Source organism: Octodon degus, unplaced genomic scaffold (genome assembly GCF_000260255.1).
Source record: "Octodon degus isolate 3935 unplaced genomic scaffold, OctDeg1.0 scaffold00056, whole genome shotgun sequence".
Classification (NCBI taxonomy): domain Eukaryota; kingdom Metazoa; phylum Chordata; class Mammalia; order Rodentia; family Octodontidae; genus Octodon; species Octodon degus.
This window is the reverse complement of record NW_004524632.1, coordinates 327,768-344,894: the sequence shown is the minus strand read 5'-3', so window position 1 is coordinate 344,894 and position 17,127 is coordinate 327,768. Positions and strand designations below refer to the sequence as shown.

Below are 17,127 nucleotides of genomic sequence, written 5' to 3'. Positions count from 1 at the left end.
CGCACCCGTGAGCGCGGCCGCGGCGGAGACGCGGGGCTCGCCGGGGAGCGCAGGGCCCGCTCGGCGCTTTGTCAGGGAGCGCCGCTCGCTCGCCGCCCTCGGCCCGGGTTCGGGAGAGAAGTCCGCGTCCGCCGCGCCCAAGCCGGCGCGTTCAGGTCCGTCCCCGGCAGCTGCTCGCGTCTGTTAGTGTTCTCTGAAGCTGGGTGAATTTGCTTCAGACAACTTTCTGAGGACTGTCATTTTACCGCTCTGCCGCTCACATTCCAGCTGTGATAGACGCAGAATTTTAGCTGTTTGTAATAATTGTGTAGTATCGTTAGGATTTGGTGTGTCTGGTGAAGATTTAGAAAGAAGTAAAACAGCAAATTATCTTCACGTTACAAAGAATTGTGCCACTGATCTAATACCGCTTTTGTGAGAGAAGGTTTGTCCTCCCATTTGCAGAGCACAAAAATGCCTTGATTCTGTCTAAGGGAGAAAAGGAGTTGTTGTAAAGAAAAATACGTGCTTTGCGATGACTTTAAGTTCTGTAACCCTAAGACGCTTTTCTGTGCCGCCAAACGAGTCGTCTTTCCCCTGTTGTTTTAGTTGTTAGGCCTACTCCAAAATACGCGTTTGAGGATTGGTCTGGAACCTACCCATTGTCTACGAATCTCATTTAGATTGCTGTTGACTTACAGGAATAAGTGTGTACTACGTAAACTTTTGAGAGAAAAATTATTTAACTCCACCCATGGTGCTTTAAAGGCAAGGAGGATATGTAAAGTTAGGTAGAAATCGCTTGATTAGCAGTTAGTCAACTACAGATTGTTTTTACTGATCAGGTATTTAAGTAGTCCCTCGCTATTTCGCGATTTGACTTTCACAGACTCACTGTTTCCCAGGTTTTCAAAAAATAATAAATCTAAATTATCGCCGATTTTTCGCTATATTGAGGGATTTTGTACTGTTTTATATGTATTTATATGCATAGTATTTATGGTTTTAATGATTTTTGCCTAAAAATTTAAAATATATAAAGTATATTAAAATATTAGTTATAACATGTTAAAAAATATTAAAATAAAATACACTGTTTACATTATGTCTAGCGGATGAATGCATACTGCACTGTACAGTATATGTATGCTGTTAAAATTTAGTGTTTACAAGCTTAGAAAATGGTTAAGAACATTAGTATTTTTAAGAGTATGGGAAAGGTTTATAAGTGTGGGAAGGATTTATGAAGCCTTAAATTATATGTAAATACTAAAATAAATATAACATCACTACTTCACTGATTTCTCATTTTCACTTATCAAGGGGGCGTATGAAACTTAACCTCTGCAATAAGTGAGGGACCACTGTAAATTCGAAAGTCCTAAAGGAAGGATTCATTTCACTTCTATATTTTATATAGAGGTGGCCTAGTTAAGACCAAGATGTTATACTGCCTTATCAAAAGTTTTCCTTAGTAGTTCATTGTATCTTAACATTATAATTTTCAGCATCTTTTTCCATACTGTAGATTCCCTAGAAATTGGTTCAGTTCAATGTTTTCCAATTTCACCTCCAAAACTTTTTCTGTGTGTAAATGATAGATGCTCAGAGAAAGTGAAAACCCTATTGTCAAGGGTTAATTATAAAACATTTAATATGAATTTATTTGTTCTCATTTCTCCGACTATCTTGAAGTGTTTTTGTTTTGTGAGATTTTATTTTTGTAATAAAAACCACAAATTGGGTTTGCTTGCTTGATTCCATAAAGGTAAATAAAGTTTAAATACTAGGAGTTTATCATTATTGTTTTTTGTTTCAAGTTTGTGAAAAGATAGCCTATACTATGATTAAGTACTAGAAGGAAATGAGGAAAAACACATTAGAAGGCTCTTTATCAAAATTTTTTTTTCCTTTTGCTCATCCTTTGTAAATTCTTTTTTCTCATCCTATATTTTAAACTGTCATTTTGGTTATATACACTGTTGGGCTATTCTTCAAGCACCAGTAATAAAAGCTATTATTCACTTACTGTTAGGTGTCTTGTAGTGAAAAACTCATTGGATTTATGTACTGCTAGTATGTGAGTTATTAGTATCTGATAAGGAAGTGCACTTAAAAAATTAACCTGAGTGTAAATCAGATGAATGTGGTAGTAATTTGTAGTTTGCTTTAAAGAACTTCTGATGGTTCCTTGTGTAGAAGTACTCAGACTTGAATGTGAAATCTCAGTCTAGCCAGGCAAATATTAAAAGCCCTTAAATTGTGCACTGAGTGAAAAATAAGCTTTTTCATAGGGAGTGTGATCTTACTGCTCAGCCACGTATAAATCTTGGTGCAGTGCCTTAAAATGGCCCATATTACTGGGTAATTACAAATAATGACATTGTTTTTCATAATTGATAATTGAATCAAGTTCAAGCAATTGATGTCTATTAAAATAGGCTCCATTAACTTAACATTTATGGACTATAGTCAGATTTTTAAAATCATTTTAGAACAAGTCATAATGAACATTAACTAGGTATCTTCACTCATGCTTTATGCTTATTTTAATTTTTTAAATGTATTTTAGTACAGGGCCTTGCAGGGTCTCACTATACAAATTGAACTCATTGATCCTCCTGTTTTCAGCCTCCCAAGTGCTGGGATTACAGATACTCACCACCATGCCCAGTCTCAGTTGTAGTCTCAGTTCACCCCTGGGATAGGGCCAGCACAGCATGTCAGGATCAAACCCTGGCTGCTGCGCCTGCATAGGCAGCTACTTTAGTCTGCTGAGCTATCTGGCTGGTCCTTTATGTTTATTAATCATCCTCTTCAATTTATGTCCACAAAGTGCGTAGAGGAACCCATTACCAGAGGTCTAGAACCGTAGTGTGAAGCTTTAGCTCTCAAGTATAAAGTAGTCCTAATGGGAATTAAAATTCATATTTATGAAGATGTTATTCTGTGGCACTGTTTTCTTACATCCTTTCATGAGCCCATGTTCAAGATGTAAGAAACCTGTTTTATCTCCTGTGAAGATTTTTGTTTTATTTTAAAATAAATATACCTTAAAATATCTTTCAAATTATGCATTACTATACAATTTCACTTTTGGCTGCTCACATGCTAAAGTTAGTGTAAAGGTGGCAGGGATGACTCGGGTTGTCGGCTCCTTGAAGGCCATGCCCAATCCATGTTCAGACTAGAGCAAGGGCAGGGACCCTCTCTTGGAGGGCTGGAGGGTGCATGTGGGGCTCCGTGACCATGGCTTGCAGAAAATTCTCCCTGGGTGTTCCAGGATTGTCCCGTATGAGGCTCACCCTGCCACTTCCCAAAGTGGTTGGTCGTTGGAATGAGAAGAGGATAGTGTTCAGAGTATATGACAACATCCAGATCCTAGGAGATTTGAAAAACACCCCACAGACCTGACCACAGGCCACATATGGCTTCAAAGGGAAATGAACTGCAGCGATGTATATGAAGGAAGAAAATAGTTGGAAACAGAGTGTTCACTGATGACTTGCACAACCTTAAAAAAACGTATCACCTATCTCTACAAACACTTCAGTCATCGTGGAAAGTACCAGTAGAAGAAAAATGTGGAATCTGTGGAAGAGACGCATCTGTCTCCCTATGAGGAAAGGGTTTTGTATGCTCACTAATAAAATGGAGCTTTCGTGTCTAAAGAGAAAGAACAATTTCCCTTTTAAGTATTTCCCTAAGGCATTGTTTATATGCTGTAACTGATACGGTGCTAATCATGAAGTTTTCAATAACATCAAAAAATGGTCAGTAATATGTATTGGTTAGATAAATTTAGAGACTAATTAAAATGTAGGACATAAGTGAGTATTGAGAAATGGCTTTTGCTGCAGTAAGTATAAAAGATAGGATCTCAATATAGTAAGAATAAAGAGTTGAATATAAGAGTTTGAAGATAATCTGATATGCAGACATTCCTTTCTTATAAGGTGTCAGGAAATCTGAAAACTAACTGTAGCTTCGTACCTATGTTCCAACCCATGTTTCTCAGTCCTCAAGTCACCTAAGAAAGCTGTGTTGTATGTTCTGTACCTTGCCAGCTTTGCTATTCTAATAGCATTTTATCATGGAATAAGGGTATATGTGGGAGGACAGAAGCATCTGGCTTTTGTGCTGCCTCTGTCCTTGAGGGCACCCCCAACTGACCTACAGAGACCCATGGACCTCCACCAGGCTCTGCCCCTTAGCAGCCTGTCCCATACCCTTACATCCTGGAACCACGCTTCCTGCCCTGGGCCTGGAAGGACAGACGATACCTATACTGGAGCAGCAGGTGACTGCTTGACCTCTACCCATGAGCAGTTGTGTTTTGGGCTTTATAGTTTTTAGTTAAGGAAATAGATTTTGATGATTGTGTTTCACTATCACTTAAGGAAATTAAGAATTGAGGATGGCCTAAGTGCCCAGTGATAGGGGAATTCTTAATGTCACTTTCTTATATGTGATATATATTTTTTCCACTGCAAGTTTAATTATGTACAACAGTTTTCAAAAGTATCAGTCCTGGAGAGGAGTTCTAATTAGAATGCTGCAAAAAAGGGGTTGCTGAGACTTTGCTATAAACTTCAGATTCTGTACCTTATTTAATAATTTGGCTTTTAGGGATAAAAATGAAGACTTTTGAAAGGTATCTTTAAAAACCACTCATTTCAGATTTTGAAAGTTTTCCTGTTAAAGAGAGCTTGCTTATAATTTACCTTTCCTGCCCTGATTGTTTACATTGTCCTAAAATGACTTCTGAACAAATCAATACTTGTTTAATTTAAAACTTTGGGGTGAAACAATGATACTGTAAAGAGGTGTTAATTTATAAAAAGTCTTGTTAATAATGTTTATGGTATTTCTGGCATTCAGGTTACTAAACCTAGTTTTTTAGAGAATGTTTGATATTGATGAGGGCCCACTTGACTCAAGGACCAGACTGTAAACCTAGAAGGTGTAGAACTCACCATTTCTGTCCTTTGGTGGAGAATTCCTTCTAAGGCTGATTTCCAGAAGATGTGTAAAAACCATTGTGGCCTCCTGTGTTTTGGCTGAGAGACCCTCATGCTATCGGCACACCGTTGGCATTTGGCACTGCTTTGCTTTTATTAAGTCTCACTGTGAAATGCTGTCTCTTTCAGAGTGCTGCGGAGATAGGAGCACAGGGAGAAATGATCTGGGTAACATGAAAGTAATGCTGCTGGCCGACGGACGGCGGCCTGGTGCTGAGGGAAGGGCTGCAGCTGGTCCCATCTTTGTCCAGGTAAGCTGCCCCCAAGGACCTCAGCTCTTGACACCAAGTCTGGGCATAACTAGTGCGTGGTTTTAAGTTTCTGCCCAAGGAAAATGGATTCACTGGAAGGTAAATACTATACATGAATTGGGACTTCGTGTACGAGTCAGCATGGAGTAGTTAATGGAACCCAAGGCAAAGTTTGAGTCTTCTTACTCAGTGGGTAAAACACAAGTGAACAAGACCAAAGCGTTTATGGAGGCAAGAATGTTGTTGAACACTTGAGATTGTGACGATGGCAGCGAGGCCAACAGTGGTGATCCAGTGGCTCGCATGCTGCAGCAGGCTGTTCGTGTCCTTGGAAGTCTTAAGAGCTTGGCCATCACTGACTAGACCATTGTTGTCGTCCAGTGTATTGTCCTTGCCAACCATGAGATACTGAAATCTTGAGATTCCACTCATTCATTCTTCTGGACAAAAATAACCTCTCGTATGTTTAAAATAGCAGGCAAAGGTATGTTAAACAAGAGTTCTCTCTTTCAGAAGAAAGCCTAACTCCGTATTATTGAAAACAGTTTTCTCAGTGGTGGATACATGCACTTGTTTAGTACTGTGGAAAGACACCCCAGTAAGAGTGTTGCTGTTTTCAGATACTAGAGGTTAAATGATTGCAAAAACTTTAGGAAAAATAATTCTTACATCAAGATAAGTTTTACAAATCAGTTGCTAAGGCATTAAGAAGTAAATACTTATGTGAAAGTATCATAAAATACACACAAAAAAGAGATTCACTGATAAATACCCTCCAACAGATTCACTTTTAAATTCTGCATAGTAAAAAGTACTTTTTAAAAGAAGTAAATGCTAGACTTTTTTAGAGCAGTCAGGTTTTTGTAGGTTATTCATTAGATTCTAAACAGTGTGTCTAAGCTATAAAAGACAGTGTTTGAAGCTTGAATTCCTACTGTTTCACATAAAGAATCTCTGGACAAATAGGCCATAGTATTGGGTGGGGTCAGGCATGAGGGAATGCATGTTTTTCCTGTCTGGAAGTAAGTTCCAGACCCTGACCTGCATCCTGTTCTGCAGATTTGAGTATGAGCACAGAGGAAGAGGACTCTGACACAGTGACAGTTGAGACTGTGAACTCTGTGACGCTGACACGGGACACTGACGGGAACCTCATCTTCCACTGTCCTCGGCATGGTAGGATAGTGTAGGCCGTGCAGTCTGTCGGCCTGGGGTCACTGGGTTCCATGTCACTGTCCATCCTGTGATTGCTGCAGACTGTGCAGCTAAGAAGGGGAGAGGATGATCTCTTTGAATCATGTATTGACCTAAGTTCATGTTTTTTATTTCTCATAGTTATAAAATATCCTCTAATATCTTTAAATTTATCATAAATTTCAGCTTTCGCTAACCTGGTGGCTGTTTTATAAAAACAACCTATTTGAGTTTTCAGTTGTTGATGGACTCTCATATGCTTCTCTATACCTTTTGGTGGCAGCATTGTATTTAATAAGTCAGAAAATGTAGAAAGACTTCTGCCAATACTGATATACTTTTGTTCTTGGAAACTTAAAAATTTTACAAAACTGTTTACCGTTATGTTCATTTGTGGTGGCTTAAGATTCCACCGTCTTGAAGTTTTAAAATATCCTCTAATATCTTTAAATTTGAGCTTATTTTTACCTACTTTTTCTTTCTTTTAGTCGTTTATTAGTTTATTTTGCTTTAATGGGGCCGTGGAGATGGCTCAGCATAATAAGTGCTTCCCTGGTAAGAGCAAGGGCCTGAATTCAATCCCTGGTTCCGCCAAAAAAAATTCATCTTTACTAGTATAGTTCTGTTGTCTTCTTTCATAATATATCTGTCTCCTGGGTTGTTTCATTCAGTTTGGGAGAGATTAGTTGTTGGGTCTTGATTTTTGAAGTACTGAGGACAGAATTTTGCACACAGCTAAGTCCCAGCACTTTTTTTTAAAGTTTCCCAGGCCGGGCTTGAACTTCCGATTCTCCTGCCTCAGCTTCCCAGAATGCTGGGATTACAAGCGTGTGCTAACATACTCTTGTGGTCACGTTAAATTTCACGTATCTAAAACAATTCTTTCACATACTTTCTAATGCTAGTTTACTTTTTCCCTTTTGAGTAAGTGTCCCAAATCATAAGTGTACAGGAATAAGTTCTGTTTCAAATTTACTTCATTATGAAGATTTATTGATGGTTTGATTTTTTAAATTCATCTTTGGTTTGACTCCTTTCTTAGTTTAAATTGTTTTTTCTTATCTGAGTAGTTCTAATAACCTTTAAGCCAGTCTCCCATCTCTAATTCTTTTTTTTTTTTAATGTATTTCGTACAAGGTCTCACTATGCAGCTTGGACTTGTAGTGATCCTCCTGTTTTCAGCCTCCCTAGCACTGGGATTACAGGCCTGCTGCGCCGCCATACCTGGACTAGGCCAGATGGCTGGCTCAGTGTGCCTGGGGGCAGGGCTGGTGTGACATGTGGTACCAGAGATTGAATCCTGGTCCCTGTGCTTACCTAAGCAGGTACTTGGTTCATTGAGCTATCTTGCCGGCCTTTCCTACTTCTAATTCAGCTTTCAAATAGCTGGCAAAAATTGGTCATGGCACTGGTTTTAAAGCTTCCCATCTGTCCTGTGGTTCTGTACGTATTGCTCCTACTGCCAGGAAGAATAATCATTCCAAGGGGTAAGATCCCTCCTTCAGCAAACCTTCCTGTGCCTCCAGTCTAAATTATGTGCATCTTTTCTGTGCACTCACACCCCGTCCCCGTTCTTCATAGCTTCCACAGCGCCTTTTTGGAGCTGTGGGCTCAGTTGTCTCCACTGCACTCTAGTTTCTTGCAGCCAGGGCAGCCGTCATTGTTCTAGTCCCACTGAGAGTACGTGTGGCTTGCAGTACATACGTGAATAAACCAGCCACCCAACCCTTGTCTGTATGTACAGATGGGAGGCAAATCTACAGTGGGCATAGGCTGGGCTAATGTGGAAGAAAGCTGTTACAGTTCTTACTAGTTGGAGATTTTGTTTTCTTTATTGGTTTGAAGTTTTGAGATTTTTCTTCAGTTAACTGATTTTTCCTTTCATTAGAAGCTGACGAGTTAGATTCAGAGGACAGCACCGACCCTCCGCACAAGAGGCTGTGCTTGTCATCGGAGGATGACCAGAGCATCGATGACTCTGCACCTTGCATATCAGTTGTTGCACTCCCACGTAAGTCAGTGTGTTAGCAGCCAAGAATCTCCTTTTGAAATTACATTCAAGCCAGCACAAGACTGACTTGCCATTTCTTGGTAGACTTTAACTTTTATTGTAGTCCCAAAGCCTCTTTTTAAATAATTCTACGTACTAGACATAGCTCTTAAGTCAGAGGCAGTGAACTTACGGCACATGTGCTAAAGCGGGTGGTTTGTATCGTAGAAAGTTCCCAAAGGTTCCCCATTCTTGCTGTCAGTGCTTTTAACTGTATTGCCTAGTTAATCTCAGCTTCTTAAAAATTCTCGACCTCTTACAGGCTTCATAAGGAAACTTTTAGACCTTTTTTTCCCCACTCATTGTATTCTCTTTTGTGTATTTTTTAAAATGTACTATCTGTACATCATTGTTTTATTTGTAAAGAGCAAAATTTTAGCTGAGCACAGTAGTGCATATTTGTAATCCAAGTGCTCTGAGAGGGTGAGGTGAGAGAATTATAAGCTTGAGCATAGTGTAGGCAATTTAGGGCGTTGCTAAGACCCTATCTGAAAGTAAAAATTTTAAGAAAGGAGGGTAGGGTTGTAGTTCAGTGTAAAGGCCTTAGGTTCAGTCCCCAGCATCACAAAAACATTTTTTACACCCCTCTAAGAATGGTATCTCCCTTGAATTAAGACAGCATGCTGTGCAATAGGTACTTGAATTATCATTCATGTTCCTTAGATTAAAATGAGATGTATAGAGATAGAGTAAGTTGTTAAAGATTGTATCCAAGCATTCTGATTGTTACAGGTTATACTCGTAACTTTGGTGTTATATAACAGCCTCTTCCAGATAGTACGTGACTGCATGGAGCTGTGATAACTGGCTAATTTGTTTATTCTCACTAAAATTTTTTATTTAATTTATTTATTTTTGCATTCCTGGATTTTACATGATAGGCAAATACTATACCTCTGAACCCTTCACATGTTTCTCGTCCAGTGTTTTTTAGAGTATACTAGGTTGTAGGGGAATAAAACATGTGGAATAACACTGGCAAAGGACTGTAACGTACCAGTTGCAACATTTGATTATTTCTGATATGCATAGAAGGGTACTGAAGCCTGTTCAAGAGGGGTAGTTCTGTAGAGCCAGGTTGGACACTATAGGCTGTACTTGTGCGTGAATGTAGGACTGCTGCTGCCACTTTCGGTACAGAGAAGAGCTTTGCCGTGTCTGAGTACTGACTCTGCACATAGCATCCAGCAAGGCATATCCTCATCTAGTGGAGAACAGAGTTGGAAAAATGATAATGTTACTGTCGCTTCCAGGTATGGCAGGTACATAATTCTTTTTTGTCTGTCTTTTTTAGCACAGCATATTTGTAATTAAATGAGCTCTTCTTAACCATGATCCATGTATATTTTCAGTTCTATCCTAATATGACTGCTATTATGTTGTGATTTTAAGCTCTTGATTGACTTAACTGTGTAGAATTTCACTAAGTGGAATAATATGAATTTGATAATATTCATATTTGAATAATATGAATATTATATTAACAAATAATAATATTCATATTATTTGTTGTATTGCATAGGGTTGTCTTCAGATGAATTGTTCAGATTACCAGACATTTGCATGCAAAATTGGAAAAAGAAACAAATACAAAAGAAAAAAAAAGATAAGAAATGAAGGAGAGGGCCGGGGAGATAGCTCAGTAGAATCCTGAGTTCAATCCCTGGTACTGCAAAAAAAAAACAAAACAAAAAGAAAAGAAATTAAGGAGAGAGAAAAAGGGGGGAAAATGAGAAAAGGAGACCAAAAAAAGAAAAAAGAAAAAAAAGAATTAACTGCTCCTTTCCATAGAACAGCAGAAATCCACAGTATAATTATCCGAACCATCCTGCTTACATACATAGAAATATCTTTTTCTACTACTCCCTCTCCTGTCTTCATCTCAGTAATTCTTTCTTTTTAAACAGGTTCATTCCCTTTTCATATTATCTATTGTATCCTTCAGATTTTATTTACTATTTCAGGTTCTTACACTAAGGTGACAATATGATTTTTGCAAATGTGGGTCTGATTTCTTTTGTTTAAGAGTATGGTCTCAAAAAAAAAGTATGGTCTCTAGTTGCATCCATTTACAAATAAAAGCCTTTTTTATATCTGAATAATGTTTCCTTGTATAAAAATACCACGTCGTCTTTATCCATTCCTTAGTTTGATGGACATTTGGGTTGCTTCCAAAATTTAGCTATGACAAATGGCACTGCTGTAAACATGGGTACACATATATTGCTGTGGTATGTTTTTAATTCTGGGAAGATAGCCAGCAAGGGAATGGCTAGCTTGAATGGGACCTCCAGTCCTACCTTTGAAGAATCTCCACACTGATTTCTGTAGTGGTTGTAATGGTTTGCACTCACATGAACAATGGAGAAGAGTTCCTTTTTTCCCTATATCCCCCACCCCCAGCATTTGCTATTGGCTGACTTCTTGATAGCCAATTTTTCTGGGATAAGATTTGTAATCTCAATGTTTTAATTTGCATTTCTTAATGACCAATGATGTTGAAAATTTTTTAATGTATTTATTTGCCATTTGTATTTCTTCATCTGAAAATTATATATTTATCTCTGATGCCCATTATTGGATTGGGTCCTTGAATTTGGCGGGCCTGATATTTTTAAATTCTTTATATTCTAGATAGAAGACCTTTGTCAGAAGGACAGTTGGCTATAATTTTTTCCCAGTTTGTGGGTTTTCTTTTTAATCTGTTGGTGAATTCTTTTAATGTTCAGAGATAAGGTCCCAGTTGTTGATTCTTTGAAGTATTTCCTGTGCATATTGGTTTCTGTTCATGAGCTTTCTACCTAGCCCTATGTCTTTAAGATTTCTAGCTACATTTTCCTCCAGGAGAATTAATATTTCTATTTTAATCTTTAAATCTTTGATCCATTTTGCCTGTAGCTTACCTGTGCATATATTTCTATGTGAATTTTTTCCCAAAATAGAATTTCAAGTGGTTATGGTGGTATAAATTATGACTATTTGAGTAATTTCATTAGTAGAGCACCCTTGTTCAAGATCACGTTTAGACATTGTAGTATGAAGCAGACTCCTTCACACCCTTGTCTTTTACCTATGATAACATAGATGTGTTACCACAGAAGCACCTGAGCTGTTTGGAACTAATGCTTAACAATAAGACTGAATTTTTTAAGAAGTAGGTTCAAGGTATTTACATGTTCTCTAATTTATTTAAAAGAAAAAAAAAAGTATATTGAAAAAAATCAACTTAGTAAAGTTCTGTATTTAAAATAAAAACTACATAAAAGCATGAAGTTTGCTTATCCACTGTCAGTTGCAGGAGCAGCACTGGGCAGGAGTTGGTGGCCCCACACGTTACTCAGCTCAGAGGGACAGTTGCTCAGGCCCTGGAACCTAGGTTGTGGGGCACCTATGAGCTCCGCGAGAGAAGCTGTACAGGCTTCACACTATTGGACCTGCCTAGAACCAGAGCAAGTCACACCCAGTCAGCACTCCGGAACTCTTACTTAGGAGAGACAACTGACCCAACCAGATTTAAAGTGTGAATGTAGGGATGAGAAAACAGGAAAAGGCAAGGTCAAGGTCACAGGGTGCCTTGCGAGGAGCACAGGAGCTCCTTGGCACTGACCCCAACAAGAAGGAAACTGATATATCACCTAGAAAAGAGTTTACAGTGTTATTTTTAAGGAAGCTCACCCAGATAGAAGAGAGTATAGTCAGATAATTTAACAGAAGTAGGAAAATAATTTATGATCTGAAAGAGAAATCCAGCAGAGATACAAGCCAAAGTTAGAAGAAAAGAAGTAATATCAGGGCAGAAATAGAAAGATCATTAGGAGTGTCTGTATTATAAACAAAACCTAGGAAAATGGGTACATATGTGGATACATAGCATTCTACTAAAATTAACCATGATGGCACAGAAAATCTAACCCAGTAATTAATAACAAAGTAAGATGTCCCAGCTCAGGTGGAATTGCTATAATCAAAAAGACAACAAATGCTGACAAACATGCAAAAAGATGCTCTTGAACCCTGTCGATGAGTATGTAGATTAGCATAGCCACTGAGGAACCTGGAGCTCTTTGAGGAGTAGAGCTTCTGTGTGTATGGGCTGAGTTGGGGCCGTGCCTGCACTTGGTGTGTGGCAGCACCATCACCGTGGCCACCGCTTGGAGTCCATTTAGTGTCCATGAGTGGATGCTTGCACAAAGAAAATGTGTATAGGCAGCAAAATTGTACTTGGGCCTAGAAAGAACAAAGCCTTGCTGTTTGTAAAATCATGAATGGAAATGGAGAATGTGGTCTCGGTTGAAGTCAGTTAGGGTACAGAAAGCGGTGCTGCACGTTCTGTTCATGTGTGAAGCTGGTGGGATGGGGTGGTGGCTGTTGGAGTTTGAAAGGAGTGGCGTGGGGAATTGGAGAGTTGCCAAGACGAGCTACTCATGTTGTGGAGCAGGAGGGAAAGGCTTGGGTGTTGGGTGGCCACATGCTGGCTGCATTCCGTCTTCCTGCCGTCTCCCCAGCACTCAAAGTGGAACATACTATAAATCAGATGCCAAGTATTAGGCAATGAGTATGTAGATGTGGGGATGCATTGATAGCATGTCAGCAGATGGTCACATTTTCTGCCATGGATGTTTTTAGGATAATTAAATCCTGTTTACATTCTGGAGATGAACTATTCTTTTCTTGAAGTTTCAGAAAATGATCAGAGCTTTGAGGTGACCATGACTGCAACCACAGAGGTGGCAGATGATGAGATTTCTGAGGGAACTGTGACACAGATCCAGGTATAGTACAACTTTTCACTGGCTTCCAGAGAGGACCCTTCCCACATCACATAGGTAATGAAATGATAACAACATGCTTTGACAGAGTAGCAGTCATGGAGTAGAGGTGAGATGCGTCATTGCACTTGGTTTCAAGTCTCCCACAGGAGTACAGAGGGGGGCTTTTCAGATGCAGTCCTCGTGGAATGGTCCGTGTCAAGAAACCACAGTGGGTCATGTGGTCCTCCTGCAGCAGTTATGATAGTGTTCTCCGTTTGGTGCATGTAGGATAAGAGGATGGCTAGGAATTAGTGCCTTCTGGTTTCCTTGCCATCTTTTTTAGTTTTCTCTTAGAAACTTTTGCTAAGTTACTTCTGCCAAAGGTCGTCAGTTCTTTGCTCTCTCAGTAATCTGAAACTTAAATCTGTACTACTTATAAGTTTATCTCTGGCTAATTGTGCCCCTCATTTTTAGTAGCTTGCCCTTTTGCTTCATTTCATCATAAAATATTTACTAAGATATTTTTCAAGTGGAGCTGTTACAGAATTGTTTTTAAAGCATTATGTGACTGTTTAAGAAGTATAATAGTTTCCAGCTGGTATGTGGCTAAGGACCTCATATATGTGCACTGAGAACCTTTTAATAATGAATTTCAAAATAGTTCCAAAAGCAGTTTCAGGAGGAGTAAGTCAAGTGGCTTATTGTAAAATTAAGTAGTGCTGGGCATGGTAGCACACTCCTGCAATCCCAACACTTGGGAGGCTGAGGCGGGATTGCTATGAGTTTGAGACCAGCTTGGGCTACAAAGTGAGTTCAAGGTTAACCTGAAATGCACAGTGAAATCCTGTCTCAAAAAGACCAAAAAAGAAAAGAAAAGAAAAAGATTAAGTAGTGATAGTGCTAGATCTGTTGTAAATTTTTGTCTTGCCTAATGTCAAAGAGTGAATAAGTTATGACTTAATGTTTAGCTTATTACTGTTTTAACAGGGAAGCACTTTTTTTTCCCCTTTTTTTGGCGGAACCGGGGATTGAACTCAGGCCCTTGCGCTTGCCAGGGAAGTGCTTATTCCACTGAGCCATCTCCCCAGCCTAGCTTATTACTGTTTTAGTGTGTAAAATTTTTCAATAGTGTCTATTTGTTTAACAAAATAATGGTAGATTGTGTTTTGAAAGTCAGCATAGTTTCAAAATGCAGAACATCGGCTGCTTACTGTGCTTTTGTCATAAACTAAGTGCAGCCTTTTGACATAGTTCAGTAGTCAATGTACTATCGTGCATTCCAGTCATGAGACTAGCTTGAAAGATGAGAAGCTGTAAGTCCCAGTGTATTCCATGTTTGGTTTTAAGAGGTCATGAATGGATTGGATGTTTATTTTTAGATTTTTAAGTAGACATGAAATCCTGCAACTAGCTCTCAAGTGTTAATAGTATATTAAAGCATAAGTTTAAGATTTATACGTACTGGGGCCAGGGAGACGGCTCATTAAAGAGCCTGAGTTCAATCCCCAGTTCTGCAAGAAAAAAAAAAAAAAAAGATTTATACGTAAAATAGTGAAAAATTGGGCAGAACACTCACATACTTCTGCAGACAGGTACCCTTAAGCATACCTAAGTGTCCTTTTCTGTGCAACAAACTCATTTGTTATTGACAGTGCTGAATATACTGCCTGTCTGATAACTTAATTACCTGGTACCTGTCTACTGTGTAATAACTGTAAATTGTCATCAGGAAGTTGAGGCAGAAGACATTAAGTATCCAAAGGTCATGGTTGGGGCTGGTGAGATGGCTCAGTGGTCTAAAGCACCTACTTAGAATAAGCTAAGCTAAGCACAGGGACCACGGCTCAATCCCCCAGCACCACATGTCAGCCAGCCCCCCCCCCCGGCTGAGCTGGCCACACAAACACTAAATAAATCAATCAATCAATCAAACAAAGGTAATGGTTAATTAGCATTGTGGGCTTACTGTAACTAAGGGTCATGGAATGGGCTGTATAGTATATTTAGACATACTTTGAAAATGGTGATTTATCCATCCAGTGAACTTAAGACACCATCTGGTTGTGTTTTATATATTATAGTTTACGTGTGTGTGCTATATCATAGTGTCCTGATAGTTTTCATTTGTAAAGTTCACCCTTTACAAGTGCAATACTTATGTCACATCTTTAAAAAATTGTCATTGACAGAATCCAAGAGGCCTGAAGATAACACCCAGTTTGTCTCAATTCTTAGCTTTATAAATGTCTAAATTTTTAAAAGTTAGAAAAAATTAAGACTGTAAAACAAGTACAGGAATATAGGACTGTAAAACATTTTAGACTTGTTACAGTGATTTGTAAGTGAATTTATTTATTTTGTATTTTAGGGAAGGGTCTACAGGGTGTTCAGAGTCTCACTACTAGATCGGATTCATAGTGATCCGCCTGTTTACAGCCTCCCAAGAGCTGGGATTATAGGCGCATGCCACCATGCCCAGTCTCAATTGCCCTCTCAAAGCACCGCGGGGGTGGGGCCGGCACAGCAGGACCGGGGATCAAGCCCATGACCCCTTAATCCACTGAACTGTTTGGCTGGCCCTTTGTAATTGAATTTAAAAACACTTTCATAAATGCAGATATAAAAATATAACAGCAACAATAGAGACATGTTCTCCTCTTTTACATAGGTTGTTCACTGTCAGCTCATCTGTTCCTGAGTAAGATGGGTTCCAATCCTTCAGATTAGCAGTGCAGTTCCTGATTAGTGGCACACATTTGAGTCTAAGGACTCACCTCCAGCCAGAACAACCCTTAGCTTCGCATTGTATTCAGGGTGGAACTGAATTGAGTGCAGAAGCTCTTCCCTTTCCTCATCTGTCTGGGTTAGGCTTGTACCTGTCATGGCAGTACCATTGCGGAAGCTACCTCACTTGAACTAAGCTACCTCACTTGGCTCCCATGAGACAGGGCCAGCTCTGCTTTTAGGAGCAGCTTTGTCCTGCAGAGCTTGTTAGATTAGGTATGGCTAGTTGAAAATCCACCTGGTGATAATTGTGCAACAGGTGGCTTGAGCTGCAGTAGCAAGTACCATAGAGCTGTGAGGGATGAAGGGAGTGTAAGACTGGATCAGCTCCAGAGTGGATGAGCACCGAGTTAGCAGTCAGAAGTAAGCAGACATGACTGAGATGTGCTATAGCCTGCAAGTCCTTTACATTTAACAGGAAATTATGGATCACCATGTATAACTGAGGTAGCTGACTACGTATGAGGCCCTTAACCAGCTGTAATACCCAACCCTAGTATTTTCATTTCCTAATTTGGAACTGGTCACAGCTGTATGTCTAAGCTCATGATACATAGATCCACAAATGCCTTTGTGATATTTTGTATTGATTTAAATACTTGATTCATGGTTGGCCCACATAATAAATGGAAGCTACTAATACAGTTTTTGCTTACTAAGGGTCATACTATGTTAATGCCAACAGTATTCATTATGCTGCCATCATAAAGCAAGGGACTATTTGTCTGCTGTAAATTGAATGTATTTTTACTGTATCTAAAAAGTGGGCTTCAACATAAGATTGATACTGTTTCATAGAAAGCTGCACTGACCTTTAAAGAAGGGTTCATCTAATATATTTTATATAGTCCTGCGTAACTATCATATTGAGAGCTCTTTATTGTTCATCCAGGAGCATACTGCAACTTCTCTTGCCTTTTGAATTATGCTCTTTGTTATTTTCTATATGCTACTTCTGGAGGTATTAAAATAGTTCAAGTTTGTATAACTAGCAAACCTTACTTCTAGTTTTCAAAAGTGTGTTTGCTAAGTATAAAATTCAAAGAGGACAGATCTTTTTCAGTCCTGTAGTCTAGTTTCTTTTTTTTTTAATTTTT

The 17,127-nt window shown here is 39.0% G+C and overlaps 1 protein-coding gene across 3 annotated transcripts in view; it reads left to right on the top strand.

Annotated features, from left to right (window-relative positions):
* The window catches only part of Dmtf1 (cyclin D binding myb like transcription factor 1), a 42,482-nt gene that overhangs the window by 600 nt on the left and 24,755 nt on the right, over positions 1 to 17,127 (top strand). For 2 of the 3 annotated variants that reach the window (XM_004633577.2, XM_023717910.1), the window contains exons 2-5: positions 5,130 to 5,251; positions 6,311 to 6,427; positions 8,334 to 8,456; positions 13,173 to 13,267. In XM_004633577.2, the coding sequence (XP_004633634.1) occupies positions 6,319 to 6,427; positions 8,334 to 8,456; positions 13,173 to 13,267 (327 nt within the window). In that variant the 5' untranslated portion in view covers positions 5,130 to 5,251; positions 6,311 to 6,318. The remainder of the gene's footprint in view (positions 1 to 5,129; positions 5,252 to 6,310; positions 6,428 to 8,333; positions 8,457 to 13,172; positions 13,268 to 17,127) is intronic. The other variant, XM_023717909.1, reaches the window with a different exon arrangement.